Here is a 20,634-nt window from a genome sequence, read left to right as displayed (position 1 = left end):
GGATGTCGATCTGACAAAGAAAAGAAGCATGAGGTGATGGGGAGCGAGCGACAGGTGAGTAGAGACGAAAGAAAGAAGCAGCGCGGAGCAAGAGACTGGATCGAAGAAGGCGTTCTAGTAACGAAGGATGCAGTCAGCGAGAGGCCAATTTGGCATGTCTAAGAACAGGCTTGAAAAGCCAAGGGGAGGAAGATGGATGTCGAAGTAGCAAAAAACTGGAGATGTGATGGTGATGTACGGTACGGTACGTCCGTGAGGGTAGGTAGGTACGTACCAATTGGCAACTCCCGGCATGGAGCTTTCAGCTCGGACGGGCAAGCGATTATGCAGCTTCAATCCAATGGATGGATCCCTTCTTCCCCCGCGCGCGCGTGTGTGTCTGCGTCAAAGACAAGGCCTAAGGACCTCTCAGATGGATGGCTTGCTTTCGCAAGAGGTAGGCGAGAGAAGCGCTGGCTTTAGCCGAGACTCGAGAAAAAGCTTCGATGGCGCTGGTCAGGGGTGGTGCAACGGGAACGGGAACTGATGAGGAAAAGCTGGCTGTGGAATGGATGGAATGAAGCCTCAGATTGCGGCGGCGTCAAGCCCCCTCCAGGGACTAACGGATGGAACGTTGGGGGACTTCTAATTAGGGGACCTTCAGCGTGGAATTGAAATGGATCGCAGGTCCCGTAGCCCATGTGAAACGGGAAACACGGGGGAGCCCGCTTTGTTTCGCTGCTTCTTTCGAGACCAGACGGATGGATGGACACCTGGCTCTTGTTAGCGCGTCCCTTTGGCCTTGATTGGTGGCTTTTGTTATGTGGAATTGAAACAGAAGTAATATTAATGAGGTCGCAGTGGGAAATCAAGCACGAGTTTTCGCGTCGGAAGCCTTATGAGGACTCGCGATGGGTGCTACTCTGAGATCTGCTCCGTGCGACACACATTGCACCTAATCTATCATCACAAGAAAAAGGGATGGCCGCCCTAGATGCGAACCGAGTCCGATAATAGAACCATTATCCGTCGTCACCAAAGAGGTAGGTACAGTAGCCGCTGGCCCTTTTTCCAATTGGGTATGCTCCGGTACCATGGATGGCTGGTAGCATATGGAGATGTTGCACCAGTTAATTTCCATTCCATCATGGACAAGGATCATGGGCCAAGCACCAAGGACGCAAGGACGCGTGGGAGAAAGGGGTTCCCCATCGTTCCCGACGGTTCACCGCTCTCCTGGGACGACACTGGACGAAAATGGACCACCGAGGTTCGAGGCATGTGTCTGTCTACCCTTTTTGATGGTTGTTGATGGTTCTCATGGACTTGAGATGGTTGTGGTGAAGATGTACCGTTCAGTAGCCGACTCGGGCTCTTAGCGTCACGACAGACCCAGTGCGACAGGGTGAATATTTCGCTCCCAACACCAAGTGATGAGATGCGCAGGGCGAAATGTGCCAACGTGGCACGCTCTCACCTTTTCAATCTCATCACCATTGTCCAATCCCCCGTATTCCAGATGCAGCCTCAACTGCAACTCTGCGGGGCCAATGACTGCCGAACTGGGTCATGATGGTGGGCGGCGAATATTGGAGGAGTCCAGATGAGACAACTCGTCGTGTTTGACGAACCGCTGAGAGTCAATGGGAGTCGGCTTGGCTTTTCGAAGCTGCAACTGTCATTTATCAGTTTGAAATGTAATACAAACACAGGTATTATCGGGATAAGCTATCTCGATAACGCTTCGAGCATGGGACCTGTCAGCGATCATGAGATCTCATAGATGGATTGTCATGGCGAATTGCTCATGAGTCGAGTAATTAAAACCCAACTGCGATTTTGCCATGTCTCACTGGTATTTTCAGAATTTCTTCATGGCTAATCGCAAGATTCCCTCCATGAGCTCGGTTGTCTCACTGGCTGTACATGATACTGAGGCAGGGCGTCATCACAGCGGCCGCATCTCAACCCATTGATTGTGTTGAACAAAGTCTCATGTCGTACCATTCTCCCAACTTTTCTGATTTATCCCATATCTAGTGTGACTCCCGAATAAATAAAAGCATTTTCCTTTGTTTTTGTTATCTCAAAGTTTCAAGTCCCAAAACATTCTACTTTTCCATGGTCTAACCCAAAGCAATCGCAGGTATCATCTCTCAAAGCTCCTCCAATCGTGAATTTCAAGCATCCAGAGACGATATCTAGTCGTCAGCAAAGGCCTCGGCTCGGGCCTCGATGTTCTTCTTGTCCGACTCATCCTTGGAGGGTCGGTTGGCGATGAGGCGCTAGCCGGTCAGCATCCATATGGTTATGGGGGATCACCATGTCTTACCACCAGGTTTCTCAACAGAATAGCAATAGTGACCTTTCCAACGGAGGGCACATAGATCGAGGCCTTCTCCTTGATGGCGGGGCCGTCAAAGTTCCTATACGAGGAAAAGTTGATGCAAACAGCACCATCACGAATGAGCTCGGTAGGGACCTTGAAAGACTCGACGGGGACACCGCCGATAACGACGTCGCTCAGAGGAAGGCAGTCCTTCAATCCCCAGCCCTCCTTGTCCTCGACCTGGTGGCGGGGCTTCTTGATACCCTGTCCTCGGGTGAAGAGTTGAACGCCAGTGACATCCACAGAGTAAACGGTAGCACCGTCGTTGGCGAGAAGAGCGGCAAGGGGACGGCCGTTGACCTCTGATCGGTTGATGACGGTGATGGTCTTTCCGAAAAGTCGGTTGCCCGAGGCCAGGATGGGGTTGTAGATCTGCAGGTACTCGAGGATCTTGACAACGGCAAGAGGAGTGCAGGGGAGAATCGACTTCTTGCGGTTCTCGGGGGCATCTAGGAATCGAATGTTGTGGTACATGTTGTGAATGTGCTTGTGTCGAAGACCCTCAACGTCCTTGCCGAGCTCGACAGTCTCCTGGACGTACTTGTCGTGGGTAGGGTTCTGGGGGAAGATGGGGTAGTAGACGATCATGCCGTCGATGCTCTCGTCATCGTTGGCCTTCATGATCTCCTCCTCGAGGAGCTCCTTGTCAACCGTTCGGAGGTCGAACTTGAAGCCGCTATGCTATACATCAGCGCCAAGCCCAGGGGCATCACCCGACAGACAGGCGACAGTCCGCAGGAAAATCTCACTTCTCTTCACACGTCTTCTTGGACCACTCGGCGTACTTGACGGCGGCGGGATCACCATTGGCGAGGAACGCAGCAAGCGTAGGCTCGCCGGGGTTGGAACCTTGAACCTTGGCCAGCGTCTCCTTGACCTCGGTGAGGAGTCCCTTGGCGATGGTGTCGGCGGTGATGACCTTACAGGTCTTGGGAACTTCAGGGGCAGCCATTGCGACTAAGTGAGTCTCAGAAATGGTATTATATCTAGAGGTAAGTGTCAGTTTGAATCTTGAGGACAAGACGCCTCTCACTCACGATGCGTCACACTGAAGAACCCCACTGTTCTCGTTGAGAGCTGGTTGTTACGCTTCTGACGAGGAGCCTACGTCAGTGCGACGCACGTGATGAGGGGAAAGAGACCAAGAGATCAGCAAAGAGTCTCATACCTTGGGGACACGGCTTGGATCAGTTACTCCAAAGATGGAAAATTGAAGAAGAGAGAAACAATAATTCTCGGACCCCACCAAGAGAGAGTCCGATCATGGAGGGGCATTTCGAGGAATTATCGCAGAAAAAATTCAGACCCCTCCTTCCCTCCACTCAGAGCCCGAGTTGCCCCTCTTACCGTCTCCGGTTTAGCGCCGAGAGGCATCGCCGCAAGTGAAGCTTTCTAGGTGCTTCAAGTTTCCATGATCATTTCAACCATGCATCATGTCTTTGCTTCTTGAAGGAGAATCTCGACTGAGGAAGACTGGAAAGACACTGCACTCGCCAAGCTATCTAGGGCGAGCAACATGGATTCGCCGCGAGTCAAGCGAAATTTTGGACTATTCGAGCCTCATTCCTTTGAAGATTACGAGGCCTAAGCAACGCGCCAAGCGTCCTGCGACAAACACAGGGCCAGCTTCATCGACGCTCCATTGCTTCCAGAACCGACAGGAATTCCCAAGGGACCAGAAAGGGAATTTGGGTTTTTGGCGCTCAACCGTGAACCAGTTTCAAGTTTGAAGGTGGCAGCCTATCGCAGCATTTTGCCGAGTCGTCGTATGCTTTTTGGTGGATGTTTGGGTTTGGCTAGTCGCCAGACAAAAGTCTTGTCAGGTCTTGAGCATTCCACGCAGCCAGGGAAACTGAATTGACTAGATTGAAGAAGCGAGTGCTTCTCTTGATGGCTTGCTAACTGGGAGGTTCAGCCTTTTTCTCTCACAGTTCCAAGACGCGCTAGGCACGTGGTTTGGCGCAACAGGGACCTCTGCGCCCGTCCAGGGGCAGCGATTGCCGGCCAACGAACTCTCCTTAACCATTGAGCTTTCCGCCAAAGGTCAGATTCAACGATCCGATTACCGGGGATCGATGATAACTCTCCCGCCTGTCCGGGATCCAACTCTGTTTGACACAACGACACCACCTTTCGACGGCCGCAACGAGATAGGACTATTGGCTAGCGCCTTGTCGCCCTTTATCGCCTCCTACCTATATATTGCCCCTACCCCGCCACAGTTTACTCCGCGGAGATTCACAAACCATCTTTTTAACACCACCACGGCCTTATCTCTCAACTGTTGGACACTAGCCATACATCGGCCAGACACCGTCGCAGCGCCCCCAGGATCGCGCCAGCCTGGTTCTTATCACCGTCTTTCGTTGCCCGTTACCGCGTTACGTCAGGACCCTGGACCAATGGTAGCATGATTATTTGTCTCTGCACGATCTGCTTATCATAGATGGGGAGCTTGAGCCGCACCTAGTGGTGTCGGTCAGGCCAGTACCGTCGGCATATGGCCGCCTCATAGCCTGCTTGTGGTGCAGGCCTTATCTTTGCCATGCCCACGCAGGAACGAATCCTTGGAATTGCACCTCTTGAGACGCGGGACCTGGAAGTTGCATAATCATCATTTGCAGGGAAGCTTCATATGTGGATTGACCCTATTCTGAGGAGTGATCCCCTATCGTTACTGGACCAGGGTTTCAAAAGACAGCTCGCTCGCTGTATAAGGGTAACCAGATAGTCTGTTGAAAAACTAGACTACACAAGCTTCAGCAACCGATAGGCGTCACTCCTAACCAGCTGTACACGGGTTCTAGGTGGCCGCTGCAGAGGCTAGTCCCTTGTCCGGCTCAGGGGACAGTTGTTGTAGCCCCGGAGGCTCTGTCACTCCCACCAAGACGGCCCGCTCTAACCCCCGTCGTCACTCCCGTCGTTATCGGATCAGCACGGAACCGTGGGCAGGAATCTGGTTCAAGCATCTCCGGGCTCCGGAGCATCACGTCTGTTCTCACCTGTGCCCTCGGTGAAACTTCACAAACACAGATAGAGGCGCATTATCGACTTGAAACTTGCAGGACATTCATAGGAGATCCGGAGATGCAATTTCCTAGATTGCCCTACATTTTGGTTCTTGAAGAGGACTGAATTGTTCTTGTATATATGTGCTGGGTATCATCCTTCTTAAACAAGATCAACAGGCTCGACACCAGCAAACAACAACACAGTCGCCATAGACTCTCGATCCTCCCTCTACTATTCGATCGCTTCCACAAGAGTCAACGAGATATCTTGAGGTCTCTTTGAGTTCAACGACAAGCCCGTTCATCATGGGTTTTCAAATCGCCCATATGTGGAAGGCCCCTGAGGTCAACCCCATCAGCCGGAAAGCTCGAAGTGTGCCAGTACTCAACCCCGTCAACATCTATGGCCGTGTTTTCTTCTTCTCCTGGATGGGTTTCATGCTCGCTTTCTGGGCATGGTGAGTTATTTGAACGGGACTTGCTTGACTGTGGTGTATTGACTTGACTCTAGGTACACGTTCCCTCCCCTCTTGACTGTCACTATCAAGAAGGACCTCCACCTTACGCCTGCTCAAATCGCCAACTCCAACATCGTCTCGCTATCGGCTACGTTCTTCCTCCGATTCATTACGGGACCACTATGCGATCAGTTTGGACCACGACGAGTTTTTGCTTACTTGATCCTTCTCGGTTGCTTCCCTATCGGCCTTGCACCCCTTGTCAAGAACGCAACTGGCCTCTACATCTCTCGATTCTTTATCGGTATTCTGGGCGCAACCTTTGTGCCTTGCCAGGTTTGGTGCACCGGTTTCTTCGACAAGAACGTTGTCGGCACCGCGAATGCTTTGGCTGGTGGATGGGGAAATGCTGGTGGTGGAATGTAAGCCAACCCTATACCTTCACAAGACAACGATGGCAGAACATGAAATACTAACTGGGAATCTAGCACCTATTTCATCATGCCTGCCGTCTTCGACTCTTTGGTTGCTCACCAAGGCCTGACCCCCTCCAAGGCTTGGAGAGTGACGTTCATTGTTCCTCTGATCTGCTTGATTGTCTGCGGTGTGGGCATGCTCCTGCTGTGCCCCGACAGTCCCATGGGAGACTGGGACGACCAGGCCCAGCAGATCCGCAAGAACATGGAAGCACATGGTGTTTCTACTTCTGGCGATGTTACACCAGTGGGTACACCGGATCGCTCAGGATCGGACGAGGAGAACAGCCCTGGCTGCGAAAAGGACGTCAAGGTTGGTGACCACGAGCATTCGATTACACGCAACGAGGCCATGGAGATTGCGCAGGGCGAGATTGTGGTCAAGCCCAGCCTCAAGGAGGCGCTTCCCGTTCTTTACTCTCCCCAGACCTTCTTTCACGTTGCTACCTACGCTTGCTCCTTCGGCGGCGAGCTTGCCATCAATGCTGTGCTGAGCGCGTACCTGAAGAAGAACTTCCCGCACCTGGATCAGACCAAGGCGAGCAACTACGCTGCCATCTTTGGATTCCTCAACTTTGTCAACCGACCCCTCGGTGGTGTGATTGCCGATATCCTGTACAACAAGTTTGGACGTAACCTTTGGCTCAAGAAGGGATGGATCACGGTTTGCGGTCTGTTGACCGGCGCTCTGCTCATCCTCATCGGCCGAGTGAACCCGGCCGAGTCCAACGGCGGCACCGTGGGCACCTTTGTCGGCCTCATCGTGCTCATGTCGGTCTTCCACGAGGCGGGCAACGGAGCCAACTTTGCGCTTGTGCCGCACGTCCACCCCTTCGCCAACGGTATCCTGTCCGGACTCACGGGCGGCGGCGGCAACCTCGGCGGCGTCATCTTTGCCATCATCTTCCGCTTCATGAACCAGGGCAAGGACTTTGCGATGGGCTTCTGGGTCATTGGCATCATTCACATTGCGCTCAACCTTGCGGTGTGCTGGATCCCTCCCCTGCCCAAGGGACAGGTTGGCGGTCACTGATATGGAGTTGTGGGTATAGACACAGTACCTGTTAGGGTCTCTAGGGTGTTTAATGGACGAGGTGCCACGAGATGCGCCAAGATAGAAAAATGGGCAGATGGAGCTGGAGTATGGGTTATGGTTATGGCTAGGATATCCTGTCGCATCCGACGACAAAGTTAGTGTTTTACTGTCGAAAGCTATTCAACATGGAACTTTCCATCTCGCTGCCCACCCCTTGTCATTTCAATATAATTACTCCCTCGATCCTAGGGACACACGTGCAGAAGCAACTACTGACCGACGATCTCACTCGACTTCAAGGTTTCCTTGACAGCTCGTCATTCATTGACGTGACAGCCGCCGATCGAGTCTTGTTGTCGGTCGCCGAGACAATGACGTGCAGAATGAGACAAGATGAGGTGCCCCTGCCGATCAAGCACGCGCCCAAGGGGGGGCGTGCACAAAGCGCGGCGAATTTTCCAGGTTTTGTTTGTCTCTTTTCATTTCAAGGGCAGAAGAACGCTGTGAAACCCGACGACGAATCTGAGACTTTTTGCGTACGCAATCGTATGTGTCTTTGTTCTCGACATTTCACCGCAGGATTAGACAATTTGATCACCACCCTTGAGCTTGTTCAACCACCCATTACATCAAGCCAAGGGCATAGGGAGCCCGGTTTCTTTAGTGCTTGCCCGCTGAACAAGGGATAAACGCTCCAAAGCAAAAAAAGTGGTGACAGGTGAAGATCCTTGCCGATTCTTGGTGTGAAACTCGTACAACGTAGAGTCCTCATCAAAATATCCAAACTCTAACCAACGACTGAGGTATACACTAGGCACAGCTATATCCCTTGCTAATTTCACAACCGAGGCAAGTTATTAATCACAGCATAAAGTTTGAAGCTTATTCAACTGTCCATCTCTCGGTACGAGGTGCTGCGACTCTGGATCATCATTCAGTTGGCGGGAAATCCTGGGAAACGGGAGCATTCCAGTGCGCGGCGGGACGGCCGCAAGCCCACGCTGCGGCGCCACTCCCGGGCACGATGAAACGGGCATCGCAAATGCTGGGGCATTCCATTCCAGTGTGGGGTCTCATCTTGAGTCGTGGCGCTGGGTGTTGGCGTTGCTCGATTGCGGCTTCGGAAAGGATTCTTTGACAGATGACTGGTACGGTTGCGTGACAAGGGAATGCTGGGTAGAGGCTGGATGGGAGCAGGATCTTAGACTGGTTATTGTCAGCCTGACAATAGATGAGATTAGATGTCAGCTAGAAGTTGCTTTCGATAGATCAAGTCTAACAAATTCACAAAGACAACATCATGACCAATTGTTTCGAAGAAATCCTTCGGCAAATCTTTCAGCCATGTAACAAGAAACAACCTGTAGATAATGGGCATATTAAGTTTAAGAACATCAGTGACATTTCATTATGGCATTACCACTAAGTAAACACACAAAGCTGGGTCATATGTCTATTAGACGTAGCAGCAAGGAAACACGCGGCAGCTACATCAGAAAGGGCTTGATCAAGACAAATAACCCAAGTGGGTTTTAAAAAGTTTTTTCCTCAAATACATTAACAATCCAGAATACCTTCCAAGCTCGGGAATTACCAAATCAACGTATGTGCGCAAAAAAGGCCGGATACCCAGACTGCTCCATACCAGAAGTAACAAGAAACCCTCTAAATGCAGTCATGCCGTCATGACACCACGTAGAAACCAAAATATGATGCTGGTACGCGGTTTTGCTTCGCTTACAGAGCGAAAGCGGCCATGACGAGACCGGCGACAACGGCGACGGGAGCGCCGAAGCGGGCAGCACCGGAGACGGGAACGGGGGTGGGGGTGCCAGCAGCAGGGGGAGCAGCAGGCTGGGAGGGGTAGACGGGAGGAACGGGGTTGCTCTGAGCAGGGGGGTTGGAAGGGTGGGTGTAGACGGGAGGAGCAGCAGGGCCAGTGGCAGTGGCAGTACCGTTGCAGGGGACAGAGGCGGTCTTGACGATGGGGACGAAGGTGGTGGCAGGCTCGGTGGTGTTGCAAGGGACGGTCAGGGTCTTCTCAACGGCGACGACGGTGGTGTGGGCACCGGGAGCGCTGTAGACCTGGGAGACGGAGACAGTCTTGGAGCCGTAGTGGGCGGTGAGGGTAGCGGTGCCATCATCGCCGTAGACGGGGGCCTCGTAGGTGGGCTCGGCGGCCTTGGTGGGCTTCTCGGAAGCGGGCTTGTCGGAGCCGGCAATCTTGAAGGGGTTGGAGTACTGGAAGACAGCAGGGTTGCTCTCCAGCTTGATGACGAGACCGTAGACGTTCTTGTCACCGAGGGAAGCATCGACAGCCCAGTTGTAAGCCTCAGCGTCGTTGGAGACACCAGCTGGTTGGTTGTCAGTTATTTGCTTTCTGATTGGCGCGCGCGTTGCTACTCACTGGCAATGTCCTTGATGGGGACCTGGGTGTTCTGGGAGTCACCACCGATCAGGGAGATGGTGACGAGCTGGCCGGCGTACTTGGCGGGAGCGTCCCAGGTGATCTGGAAGCTCTGGCCGGCGGCAACGGACTGCCAAGCCTCGGGCTTGAAGATGGGGTCGAAGTCGGCGGTCTGGGCGAAAGCCTTGGCAGCGAAAGCCAGGAAGGCGGCAGCGGAGATGGTGAACTGCATTTTGGCGGTTGTTGATTTAGAAATTACTGTATATAAAAACAGGGAAAGACTGGGGTGGGAAGGGAGTTGGAGGGAGCACAAGGCAACCGAGAGTGTTGGTGAAAAGAATGTGGTAGGCTAAAAGCCGAAAAGAGTGACTGGTTGGTATGTGCTGGATGGTTGGGAGGGAGAAAGAAGAGAAGGAAAATCGAGAATGAAGCCGGGGGTTTTTAGAGATAAATGCCGGAGGAGGCTCGAGGGGGTGAGCGGTCGTGAGGGCGTGGGGCCTGAGGCACGAGGCACGAGGCGTGTGGTACGTACCCCCGAGACAATTTCCAGGTTGGGCGAACCCTTGACGGACCATTGACGCCAAGGACGACGCTAAAGCAGGTACCAGGACGCCGCAGATGCTGCCCTGTCCTGCCCCTGGTCTTGTTCCCTGTGCCTGTGCCTGGCTGTGTGTGTGTGTGCCTGCGTCGGCGCTTGCAGCTCCTGCGACCTTCTCACCAGGGCTTGGTACGTACCCGACCGCTTCTCTTCCTCCTCCACACACAGCCTGCGGGACGGTTGGTCGGTGAAGGCGCGTGTTCAACGGCTAACGAAGCTAGCCCAGGGGGCAGCAAAAGTCGGCGCAGGGCATTGAATCTCGCATCCAGGGCAGGCAGCAGCTAATTGGCAGCAGTGTTAGTTCATGTCCTCATCCCCCTGAGCGCTGCTCCCCATGCCCTTGCGCCAGTTAGAGTCACCAACCGGCAAGTCGCTTTCGCTCTCGATTCTCGCGCCAACGAACCTCGTCGACAGCCATCCATCCAATCTGCCGGGCAATTCGGGCCAGACCGATCACAGTTAGGTCCCCCCTCGTCGGCTAGGGGGAGCACACGCAGAGTTTTGGAGGAGCAGGAACCTGGGAACCTCAGTCTCGCAGCGGGCCCAGACTGAGATCGGGCCACGAGCCCGAATGCTCTCTGGTTCTATTATGGGACCCCCCCTGCAAGCCCTTCTTCGAATACCGTCTAGCAGCAGAGGGCAATTTAACTTGGGTGGGCGAGGGTCTGGCGATTGGCCGCACGCGGGGGGCGCAGAGTCGGCGACCCCCGCTTGGCATCCCATCCCATCCAGTCTCCGTCAAACTGATTGCACCGAATCCATGTCCCATGGATGGCGCGCCTGTCGAGACCTTCTTCTCTCAGGATTCAGGCTCTTTAGGGGAGAAGGTAGGCCGTTTACCCGCTGGAGACGCTATCGAGATGCTGCCGTCTAGACCTTGGGTCTGGGCCTCGGCCTCACAGCGCAGTGTTTAATGTTGCATGGTTTAATATGCTTATGCGATATGCCGCTCGTAAAATGCGAGCCCGGGGCATAGAAACAAAAGTCGCAGATTGATTGAACCGAAGGGAAGAGAGTCATCCGTTCATTGACGGACGCTTCCATGGAAGATCCCGACAGGTCATGAAACGCTCGAGCCAAAAGTCCAGGGCGATGCAACTCCCCAGGCCAATCGCCTGCCAGCAGCTTACATACAAACCCGGCTCGACCTCTTCCCTGCTCACTTGCCGTATGTGGGAGTCGCCGAGAGAATCAGCGGGCAGCAAGGCAAGCTCACAAAGTCTGTTGCTTCGACCAACGTTGTATAGATTCGTGTTGTACTACGTCAACTCGATTGACAGCACAACGCACCGGGTGCCCGCCCTCCTGGAGCAAACAAACAGGCCCCGTCACACACAGGCGGCTGCAGACAAATTTGACAGCCAGTTCGAGGCCTTCACCTTCTTTCTCCAGAAACGCCTCTAATAGGGCCTCGCCCAGCCGCTGTGGCTCGTAGGGCTGCTTACTGTCCTTCTTAGCACCGACCCCAGCCGGCTGGGCAGCCGGCCGCCCAGAGTCGCCGCTTCGCTTGGACTTGGACGGGGTGCCATTTCGAATAGGCGAGGCGGCGCCGTGACGGCTACAAGGCCGGTATTCTCTCGCAGCGGGGGCAATCTTGCAATAGTAAAGGGGTAATGCCCGAGAGGAGCAAAACGCAAATCGGAAAGTTTGGAGTGCGATCATGGGGTACTATGGCACCATCTGGACACTGCGACTCTGTAGAGTTGTATGGGGTTGGCTGCTCAGCCTGACTTGACAAGAGGGTGTATTCAAGGTCAGAGGGCACACGACCAACATTCTTGTTGGCTTAGAATGTTTGGACTTCTGACCAACAGGCCCATAGTCACTCTATCTGAAATCGCTGACAAGCTGCACCGCCTTGCAGAACATAACCGACATTCGAGTTTCACACTGTCAAGACGCGGCCAACAGGCAATTCGCATGGAACACAGCAAGCATCCATATCGAAGCCAGTAATCCCCTCATGGCCAGTGCTCCTTCGCCCCCCAAGCAGGGCATGGATCAGATGGAGCACCTCATCTGCGGCGCTCTCCCATCCCCTGACGAGGACCCTAGATCCTTCCGCTTACCTGTGGCAAGCCGACAAAGACGCCTTCAGCCTTTCCTTTCTTTACCGCCCTTCCTCCACCAATGACACCGGCAGCATCGTCCGCATCTAATCTGCGAAATCTGCTGCTGCAATTAGGACATCTCTGACGCGACCTGCCTTGCCTTGCTTGCCCTGCCTGGTTGAATGCGGCACAATGACGCGCCCCCCCATGTGTTCGTCGATCAGGGCAAAAGCCACCCGAGCCAGTGGGCGGCCATTATTCGCCAGCATTGTCTCGGTCGCTTTACAAGGAAGGGCGAATAGGAGGGCCAAGACCCTGTATGCTGTCATCTCGGGGCATGAAAGTGCAATTCCTCAAACCTGTCCTGTGATGCTTCTCCGCAAGTAGGCCGGGAGGTTAATTCAGGAAATTCGCCAATTAAACGTTAATGCCCGAGCCGGTCGCCATCCAACGGTCCTCTCTGCCACAAACGGCTCGTCCCCTAAACAGCCACAGCTGAGCCGTAGCGCTGGGTAGGTGTAGACTACACCAGCCCGGCGGCGTCTGGAACGCGCCTATTGTGACTTGCTAGTCGCGAGTAGGCTTCAGCTCCGAGTACGCCACTGTTATGCTTGATGGCGATAGTTGGAATTGCCTAGTAGTCTGGAAGCCTCCTGAGTGGCCCGTCCTCGAAACATCCTGAGCGAATGGTGAGGGATTTTGGCCAAGAGCTGTCAGACGGCGATGAAGTCGATTTGCGCCATCTAGCCAAGGCCCGTTCTCGGTATGTGGTAAAGGCCGGAATGGACCAGACGAACGGTCGGAACGTCGACCAGGATCTCTCCTTCACTCGGAGACAGAGCACGACTCAAGCCCAGTTCCGAAGAGTGTCTCACCTCGACCTCGTCCACGGGCCGACCACGAAAAAGGATGAGTGAGAGCAGACAAGGGATGTCTCGACTGACAACAGACGACTTCAGTCAAAACAGGGAGAATGGGTTTGGTTCTAAGAAAAGAACACACAAGCACAAGGAGCAGAAACAAAAGCAAAACATGGTACGGTCTCGACGATTTGGCCACTGGTTTCAACCGGCAGAGAGGAAAAAGGGCAACCATTGCCCACATGCAGAAACAGCCCACAACTGAGAAACACAGCACAACAAGGGAACGCCACTGTCTGTCCTCTTTCTTTCCTCAGAGCCACATGGCGCGCGGCACGCGATCAATAGCCTGGATTGTATTGACTGTGCAACTCGGGGGCATTCGGTATCCCCCTATTGACCATTGGCCTTCAGAGTTGAATTTTTCACGGGGTAAACTTCCCGGTCGCGCCGTTGCTGCAAAAATAGATAGTTTGATTGCCTAACCTTCCCCCATCACAGACAGACCTGATCTGAGGCCCGGCAGCTGTGAAAGGGGGGGCGGCTGACCGGGAGAAGAACCAGTAGACGACGCACGGAATGCCGCAAACCGAGCGCCATGGCTGAACTACCGACCGCCTGCATGGTGCGAGCTGCCCATCTGAGAGACAGGGCGGCAATTGTGGTAATTAAGGAAGCTTCTTTCTACGATGGAAGCACAGTCATTGTACCAGGCTAGGGGCACGCAGGAGGAGCTGAAAGTAATCAATCTTTTGTCCAACTCCATTATAGGAGTCGCAAGAAAAACTAGGACTGTCGGTCGGTCGTTTGATGACTCGTCTCTCAGCTGTTCTGGCCGCAGCCAATGGTTTCGCTAGTCAACTCCCGTGTCACAGCGGAGATGAGTAGCCTGGCGCCAGGCTCAAAGAACGAATCTCTGCATGAAAATTGCAAGGCCAATGAATTTGGCCGTTCCGCTTCCCCAACCTCTGGTAGTTTCCGGATCTTCAGGAGTGGCTTGCGCGGGCACCGACCAATCACGTTCTTCTCTTAGAGGTCGCAGATTCAGCTCCTCAGCCTCGTGCCCCACATTGGTTCTTTGACTCCGGCTATCAGCCTCGTCCAGACGACCTCCCACCCTCTGGGGCCTGGAACTACCTAAATTCAACGAGGCTGGACTGCCATTCGCGATGGCTTCCGACGACGAGCGTTCAGGCGATTCGCCCCGCGGCAAACGTCGCAAGACCCATGGCGATTCATCTCCACCTTACGCGCCTCGACGCGACGGCGAGGACGTCGATGCGAGCCGTTCGCCTTCTGCCCACCAGGGGATACGAAAGCTCTCGATCCGTGAGCATCGCCGAAATAGCAGGACTATGAGTCCAAGTCCCGGTGATGACGGCGCCGATCGAAAATACTATGATGAGCAGAGCCGTCGCACCTCGAGATCAAGATCACGGTCAAGATCGCGGTCCAGGTCGACCACTCGTTCCGACTCCCGCATGCGCTCGCGCCTTTCCTCGCCCTCAGTCTCCCGATCACGATCACCCCGCTCCTCACGCTCACGCTCTCGATCTCAATCATCTTCCACACGCTCCCGAACGGACTCGCTCTCACCTCGAGCTCCGCAACCGACTCCTCCTCCCGAACCCTTCAAGCCCAACTACCGCGCCCGCCTCGTCCTCCACGGCCACACCAAGCCCATCTCGCAGGTCCGGATATCCCCCAACGGGCGCTTCATCGCTTCTGCGTCTGCAGACGCCACCGTCAAGATCTGGGATGCCGCGACGGGCGCGCACATGGATACACTGTTTGGTCACATGGCTGGTGTGAGCTGTCTCGCATGGACTCCTGATAGCAACACCATTGCGAGCGGCTCAGACGACAAGGCTATTCGTCTTTGGGATCGTGTCACAGGTCGTCCGAAGACTACTGCCCGAAAGACGGAAGCTGGCCAGGAGATGGCGCCTCTGAAGGGTCATCATAATTATATCCATTGTCTGGCTTTCTCGCCAAAGGGCAACATTCTTGCCAGCGGGTCCTACGATGAGGCTGTTTTTCTATGGGATGTGAGAGCAGGTAGGCTCATGCGTAGTTTGCCTGCGCATAGTGATCCCGTTAGTGGTATTGACTTTTGTTGCGACGGAACGCTGGTCGTGAGTTGCTCAACAGACGGTTTGATGTAAGAACACCCTCTCGTGTGATGAGTTTCACTTGCTAATATGTGTGTATAGTCGTGTTTGGGATACATCAACAGGCCAATGCCTCCGTACACTTGTTCACGAAGACAACCCAGCCGTAACCAACGTCTGTTTCTCCCCCAATGGCCGCTTCGTCCTGGCTTTTAACCTCGACAACTGCATTCGCCTGTGGGACTATGTTGCCGGTAGCGTCAAGAAGACGTACCAAGGCCACCTTAATGAAAAGTTTGCTGTCGGTGGCTGTTTTGGTGTCTTGGACGGTGCCCCTTTTATCGCCTCGGCCAGTGAGGATGGGAGCATCGTGCTCTGGGACGTGGTATCCAAGAATGTTCTGCAGAGAGTTGAGGGCCACGCGGGCGTGTGCTTTTGGGTGGATGTTCATGAAGAGACGATGGTCAGCGGGGGCCAGGACAACACAGTCAGGGTGTATCGACACATCAGAGATTCTCCTGTGACCAATGGGACAACAGTCAAAGAGGACCAAAGCTCAAGGGACGAGCTGCCGATGAAGCAAGAAGATGTCGACATGGCCGAGGCTTAGACCATCACACCCCGTATGGATAGCGAAGGCGTTTAATGAATCTATCATGCGATGGACCAAGATGTCCAAACATTTTCTGTGCCTGTCCTAGATTGATCTTTACATCTTACACGTGTTTCCTTCGCACTGCTGGCTCCTCACGAATGTGAGATCCTAGACCTGAGGCTCGAGCCTTGCAATAAAGCCTCATCTCTGCTGCCATGAGACACTTGTCTCCACCGTTTTCAGGCACAATCCAAAAAATCCAGCACGCCATTCGTTGTTCCCCGAAAGCAAGATAACCATGAGTCCCCTCCCCTGAATACCAGAATCCTCAATCTGCCCTGCCGCGCACCAGTCCAGTTCATTCGCCTCAATACACCAAGGTTGGAGAGGCTCAGTCAAAGTCAACCTCGACGTTTTGCGCGCCAACTCGTACTCCATCGTGGTAGACTGCGAAGTCGACAGTCCCATCTTCGCATGCCATCTCGACGGTATATTTCAGCTCGTGGTAGACTTCTCCGATGGGATTGGTATACTTTGGGAGCGACTCGAGATGGACATGTCTGTTCCATTTGATCTGGCACATCCGTTCAACGGTGTGGTCGTTTCTCGAGGGAGCTGGATAGGACGCGGAGCAGTATATGTCCTCCGTAACATAGCCCACGGATTCCGAGAAGAGGTGGTAAAAAGAATGCCGGACTGGACGCCTGCTGGTAATGTCATCACCCTGTGAAACATGTCAGTGAGAAGTCCGGTCGTGCCTTGTTTTATCGGTCACCTCTTTCAAGAACCACGTCATTTGGTTCCTGGCCTTGTACTTGCGTTCCTTATCGCACCAGTACTTGTCGGTCTGTAGGTGCTTGAGGTCATCGAAGGGTGAGTTGTGGCTGATGCCGTAACTCATGCGGGCAATCCTTGCCTCGACCTTTACACTACTGTCTGCAGAAAAGTTCTGCTTGGAAAGCTCGTGAACGACAGCGCCACGGCAGATGGCGGTCCATCTAAGGTTGTTAGCCAAGTCATTCCTTGGTTTGGATAGTACCACTCACGGTTTGCTGCCCTGAGCCTGCAGGACTGACGATTCAAACTCGGCCTGCAGCCGGTCAAAAAGATATCGGCAACGACCGAAACCGCCGACGAGAACGATGTGCTATACGGGTTAGTCCAGACTTCTTGGGGAATGCGTGAAGAACTGACTTTTGGGTGCTGAGAGTACTTTCTTTCGATGGCATCATACTGGCGGCGCACCAACGACACAATCTTGTCGACAATGGGAGAAAAGACGGACAGGATCTCGTCCCTAGGAGATTCTGTTAGCCTTTTTGATATGTAGAGAGTGTGAACATACGAGGTGAGCTCAAATGCACGACGGCGTTTGAGCTTCCGGGGAGTGTCATTGCAGGCGTCTGGCAGTTCGACCAGCCAACTTCTTTGCTGGTTCGCAAACTGCGGCTTGATGCCGTGCTCCCACCCGTCATTGAGGAATCTCTTTTCCGCTGCTTTGCTGACCTGATCCCAAGCTCCTCTGGGGACCTTGGACTTGATGAGGTTGAGGAAGTTTTCGTCGAGAAAGACCCCTCCGCACAGGGCTCCTGTTCGTAGTTAGCAAGCCAACTCTATCGTGAGATTTTGGTCGCTTGCCATCTCCCTCGACACACTCCTTGACGATGAATGGCTCTGTCGATTGGATCTTGTAGCTGATGAGGTCCTTATTCATCTTAGTTAGGGTGACCTAAAGCCATGCTTGGTGTTGGTGGGTGTAAACTTACGACTGTTCCGCCTCCAGCATCGCAGACAATGATGGTATCATCTGACTAGTCATGGATGTCAGTGCGGCTTACCCCAAGTGAGATATAGATGGAATACCTTGATGGTCGATCTCTTTGAAAGGTCCTGGATCGTAGCCAAAGCCGCTGCTTCAGGCTCCGAAACGAAACGAAGCGTGGTAGCGCCGCATGATCGGGCATCAAGGATGCCAGAGAGGCCTGCAGCTTGCTTCATGTGCCTCTGGGCGTAGGGGGGCCAGATGGCTGGCAAAGTGATGACGGCATGGAACTTGGACTTGTTCAGCAGCTCGGCGCCGATGCTGCGCTTGATGGACTCGATGCCATGGTTCCAGAGCTTCCGGAGAAAGCAAGTAATGATCTCGACAGGCTGCTTGCCTGTCGCTTCCTGCAGTCGACGAGCGTTGGCGAGCGGCTCAGATGTCGCGATATCGGCTGGAATATCACATCTTTTGAGCAGGAGGAGCTTGAACCACTTCAAGGCGTCGTTGTCGGCAGGGATGGAGTATCCCCAGGTGGCATCATTATTGCTGTTGTACCACAGCTGAGTTGGCGCCTTCTCTTTGTCTGAGCAGTGGTTTAGCTCGGCCTCCCAGCTTGTCACGATCGCAATGTTATTTGGTTCTCGTGAGTATGCCCAGGCGACACCCGAGTATCTGAGCAAACAAGTGTCAGCACACCCCTGCTGATGTGTTGTGAGTAAACCTACGTCGTCCCGAAATCGATGCCAATGATGATGGCATCCTCTGTTGGTTGATCCGCTGCCATCTTTGGTCGTAGCCAAGATCAGTCGATGTGGTTGGTTGGTAGGTCGGTAGGTAGGTTGGTTGGTAAGTTGGTAAGTTGGTAAGTAGTTGTCCAACTTTCCAATGTTGGAGGAAAAGAGATGGAGAGTGAACTGGGAGAAGCGGGAGCAAGGGTTTTTACCTGATACATGGAGAGGGTGAATACAAAGTTGGAAGTGGTGAGTGCCCTTAAGGACATGCATGCACCCGTCGGTCAGTGAATCACTGCCACCTGCCTGCTCAACGGATCGAGTCACTTGGGTATGCAAGTAGCCTTAGAATTCCTTTCATGTTTTCCACCTTCTCCACTGACTTTCTCTCCTTCTCTAACCTCTCTCCTGCACTCACACTCCACACACTCAACACCATCTCAGCCGTGTGCCGTCACCCGTCATCCCCTGTCCGAACACCAAAGAAGGTCTTTAGATCTTTCAGGCTTTCACCAGCAAAGCATCTTACATCTTCTTTGACTCAGCAGCCCTGAAAGATAATTTGCCCTAGGGACGCGCGTTCATCGGATCTGCGCGAGTTCATGCATCGCCTTTGACGCTGTTGGCCATGAGCTCCAAACCGCAGTGCCACGACACGGGTGGCTCCTATCCACCCGAGCCTACATCTGGTCCTTTTGATGTTATAAAGGAACAACTCGAAAACATAAAGGACAGCGACACCACCAGTACTGCAGCCTCCCCATCTCATCACGCTCAGCTGGACCTGGCAACCGGCAGCAACAACCACGAGCACGAACCTCAAGATCAAGAGTGGTCTGACGACTGGACCGTGGAAAACATTTTGCACACTCAGCAAGAGAGGCACCAAGAAATCCTACAGGAAATCCGTGCCGCAAACGCAGAGGACAGGATTGTTTTGAACGAGGCGATGGGGCAAAACATATCTACGAATCTCGGCGAGGGGTTCCAGCACATCATGGAGTTCCTCACAAACTGGGCGAAACAGTTCACTCAGCATCATCTCGTGAACAAAGTTGCCACGCTTGAGGAGCAGCTGAACCTGGCAAACCAAACAAACCAGCAACTTGGCGAGGAGTTCAAGGAGATGCGTAGCAAATACAGAGTCACTCGCACCAAACTCGACAAGGCTCTCTGCGAGAGAGACGAGCAAAGACGTCTCGCGGATGGAGGAGCCCTTGCAGACTCTACCAAATCAACAGACGATGCTGTTGTGGATAAGTGGAAGATTCTCAGTTACAACATTCGCACATTGGCCCATTCTTTGGCAAAGAGTCCTCCATCTCAGCGTCTTGATCAGATCGCTGTCGCTCGGCTGACTTGGATCTCACAGTCATACCGAAAAGAGATTCAAGACCGAGACTATCGAGAGTCCCTTCTCGAAGGCTATCTGTGGGTAATGGTCAATGACAAAGTATTTGACGCTGGTACTCGTCTCTGGGGTGGCCCTGGAATGGCCGACCTCAAGACTATCCAGAACAATATCATCAGCAAGTGACACCCATCTTGGACTTTCTTAAAATATGAGCTAATCTTGGCAGATCTCCTCAGCCCAGAAGACGCTCAGAAGCACCGTCAGATTTGCCAACAAGCTGCGAGATGGCTTGCTCAAGGATCAGGCATTCTCAATCAGCTCTGGGGCTGTGAGTCAGGAGGCGCGAGAGCCCTTGCCAACATCGAAACCAAACGCCTGATGCCATTCCTCTCGGCCCAAAACTCCAACTCTGATAGGGCACAGAAGGTCAGCGATGAAATCAGGGTCATTGTCGAGTGTGCCGTCGAGCTGGACCAGATATTCATGTGTTCCAAGGCACTCTTCCAGATTCATTGGAAAGACCATGGTCAGGACCATTCAAAGCGTCAGCGATATAACTCAAGCATCATGGAGGCAGTTGGCTACGAAACCGAGCTGTCCTCGGAGAGCATTGTCAAAATGGTTATTTCGCCCTTCCTCTACAAGGCTGGAAACGCAGACGGCCAGAACTACGAATCCTCGATGCTGCTCATCAAGGCTGATGTGGTCTGCGATTAGTTAGACCTTACGGAAACGAATGGCGGAGAGGAAGTTGAGGACAAGTTGCTAAACCATGGGATGGATTCTGAGATTGGGAGACATTGATGTTTTCAG

The 20,634-nt window shown here is 53.5% G+C and overlaps 6 protein-coding genes across 6 annotated transcripts; 3 read left to right on the top strand and 3 right to left on the bottom strand.

The window, feature by feature from the left end:
- Window positions 1–2,180: 2,180 nt before the first annotated feature.
- On the bottom strand, window positions 2,181–3,320 carry MRS44_000720 (uncharacterized protein; the record flags this gene model as incomplete). Its single annotated transcript, XM_046267479.2, has 3 exons — window positions 2,181–2,264; window positions 2,312–3,044; window positions 3,118–3,320. 3 exons carry the CDS (start codon window positions 3,318–3,320, stop codon window positions 2,181–2,183), a joined length of 1,020 nt encoding a protein of 339 aa, XP_046138615.1.
- Window positions 3,321–5,685: 2,365 nt separating this feature from the next.
- On the top strand, window positions 5,686–7,346 carry MRS44_000719 (uncharacterized protein; the record flags this gene model as incomplete). Its single annotated transcript, XM_046267478.2, has 3 exons — window positions 5,686–5,837; window positions 5,891–6,259; window positions 6,326–7,346. The coding sequence occupies 3 exons, from the start codon at window positions 5,686–5,688 to the stop codon at window positions 7,344–7,346; spliced, it is 1,542 nt and encodes a 513-aa protein (XP_046138614.1).
- A 1,740-nt stretch (window positions 7,347–9,086) lies between these two features.
- On the bottom strand, window positions 9,087–9,988 carry MRS44_000718 (uncharacterized protein; the record flags this gene model as incomplete). Its single annotated transcript, XM_046274973.2, has 2 exons — window positions 9,087–9,703; window positions 9,757–9,988. 2 exons carry the CDS (start codon window positions 9,986–9,988, stop codon window positions 9,087–9,089), a joined length of 849 nt encoding a protein of 282 aa, XP_046138613.1.
- A 4,446-nt stretch (window positions 9,989–14,434) lies between these two features.
- On the top strand, window positions 14,435–15,986 carry MRS44_000717 (uncharacterized protein; the record flags this gene model as incomplete). The annotated part of the gene is made up of 2 exons (XM_046274972.2): window positions 14,435–15,426; window positions 15,479–15,986. The coding sequence occupies 2 exons, from the start codon at window positions 14,435–14,437 to the stop codon at window positions 15,984–15,986; spliced, it is 1,500 nt and encodes a 499-aa protein (XP_046138612.1).
- Window positions 15,987–16,362: 376 nt separating this feature from the next.
- Window positions 16,363–18,520, bottom strand: MRS44_000716 (uncharacterized protein; the record flags this gene model as incomplete). Its single annotated transcript, XM_065624168.1, has 9 exons — window positions 16,363–16,695; window positions 16,747–16,969; window positions 17,018–17,118; window positions 17,166–17,268; window positions 17,317–17,560; window positions 17,635–17,665; window positions 17,738–17,782; window positions 17,835–18,408; window positions 18,462–18,520. The coding sequence occupies 9 exons, from the start codon at window positions 18,518–18,520 to the stop codon at window positions 16,363–16,365; spliced, it is 1,713 nt and encodes a 570-aa protein (XP_065479880.1).
- Window positions 18,521–19,095: 575 nt separating this feature from the next.
- Window positions 19,096–20,538, top strand: MRS44_000715 (uncharacterized protein; the record flags this gene model as incomplete). Its single annotated transcript, XM_046280678.2, has 2 exons — window positions 19,096–20,000; window positions 20,058–20,538. The coding sequence occupies 2 exons, from the start codon at window positions 19,096–19,098 to the stop codon at window positions 20,536–20,538; spliced, it is 1,386 nt and encodes a 461-aa protein (XP_046138610.2).
- Between the last annotated feature and the right edge of the window lie 96 nt (window positions 20,539–20,634).

This window comes from Fusarium solani (assembly GCF_023522795.1).
Source record: "Fusarium solani strain SB1 chromosome Unknown bctg00000000, whole genome shotgun sequence".
In the NCBI taxonomy this organism is placed as follows: Eukaryota; Fungi; Ascomycota; class Sordariomycetes; order Hypocreales; family Nectriaceae; genus Fusarium; species Fusarium solani.
The sequence above is the reverse complement of the archived record's forward strand: the minus strand, read 5'-3'. Positions and strand labels throughout refer to the sequence as shown.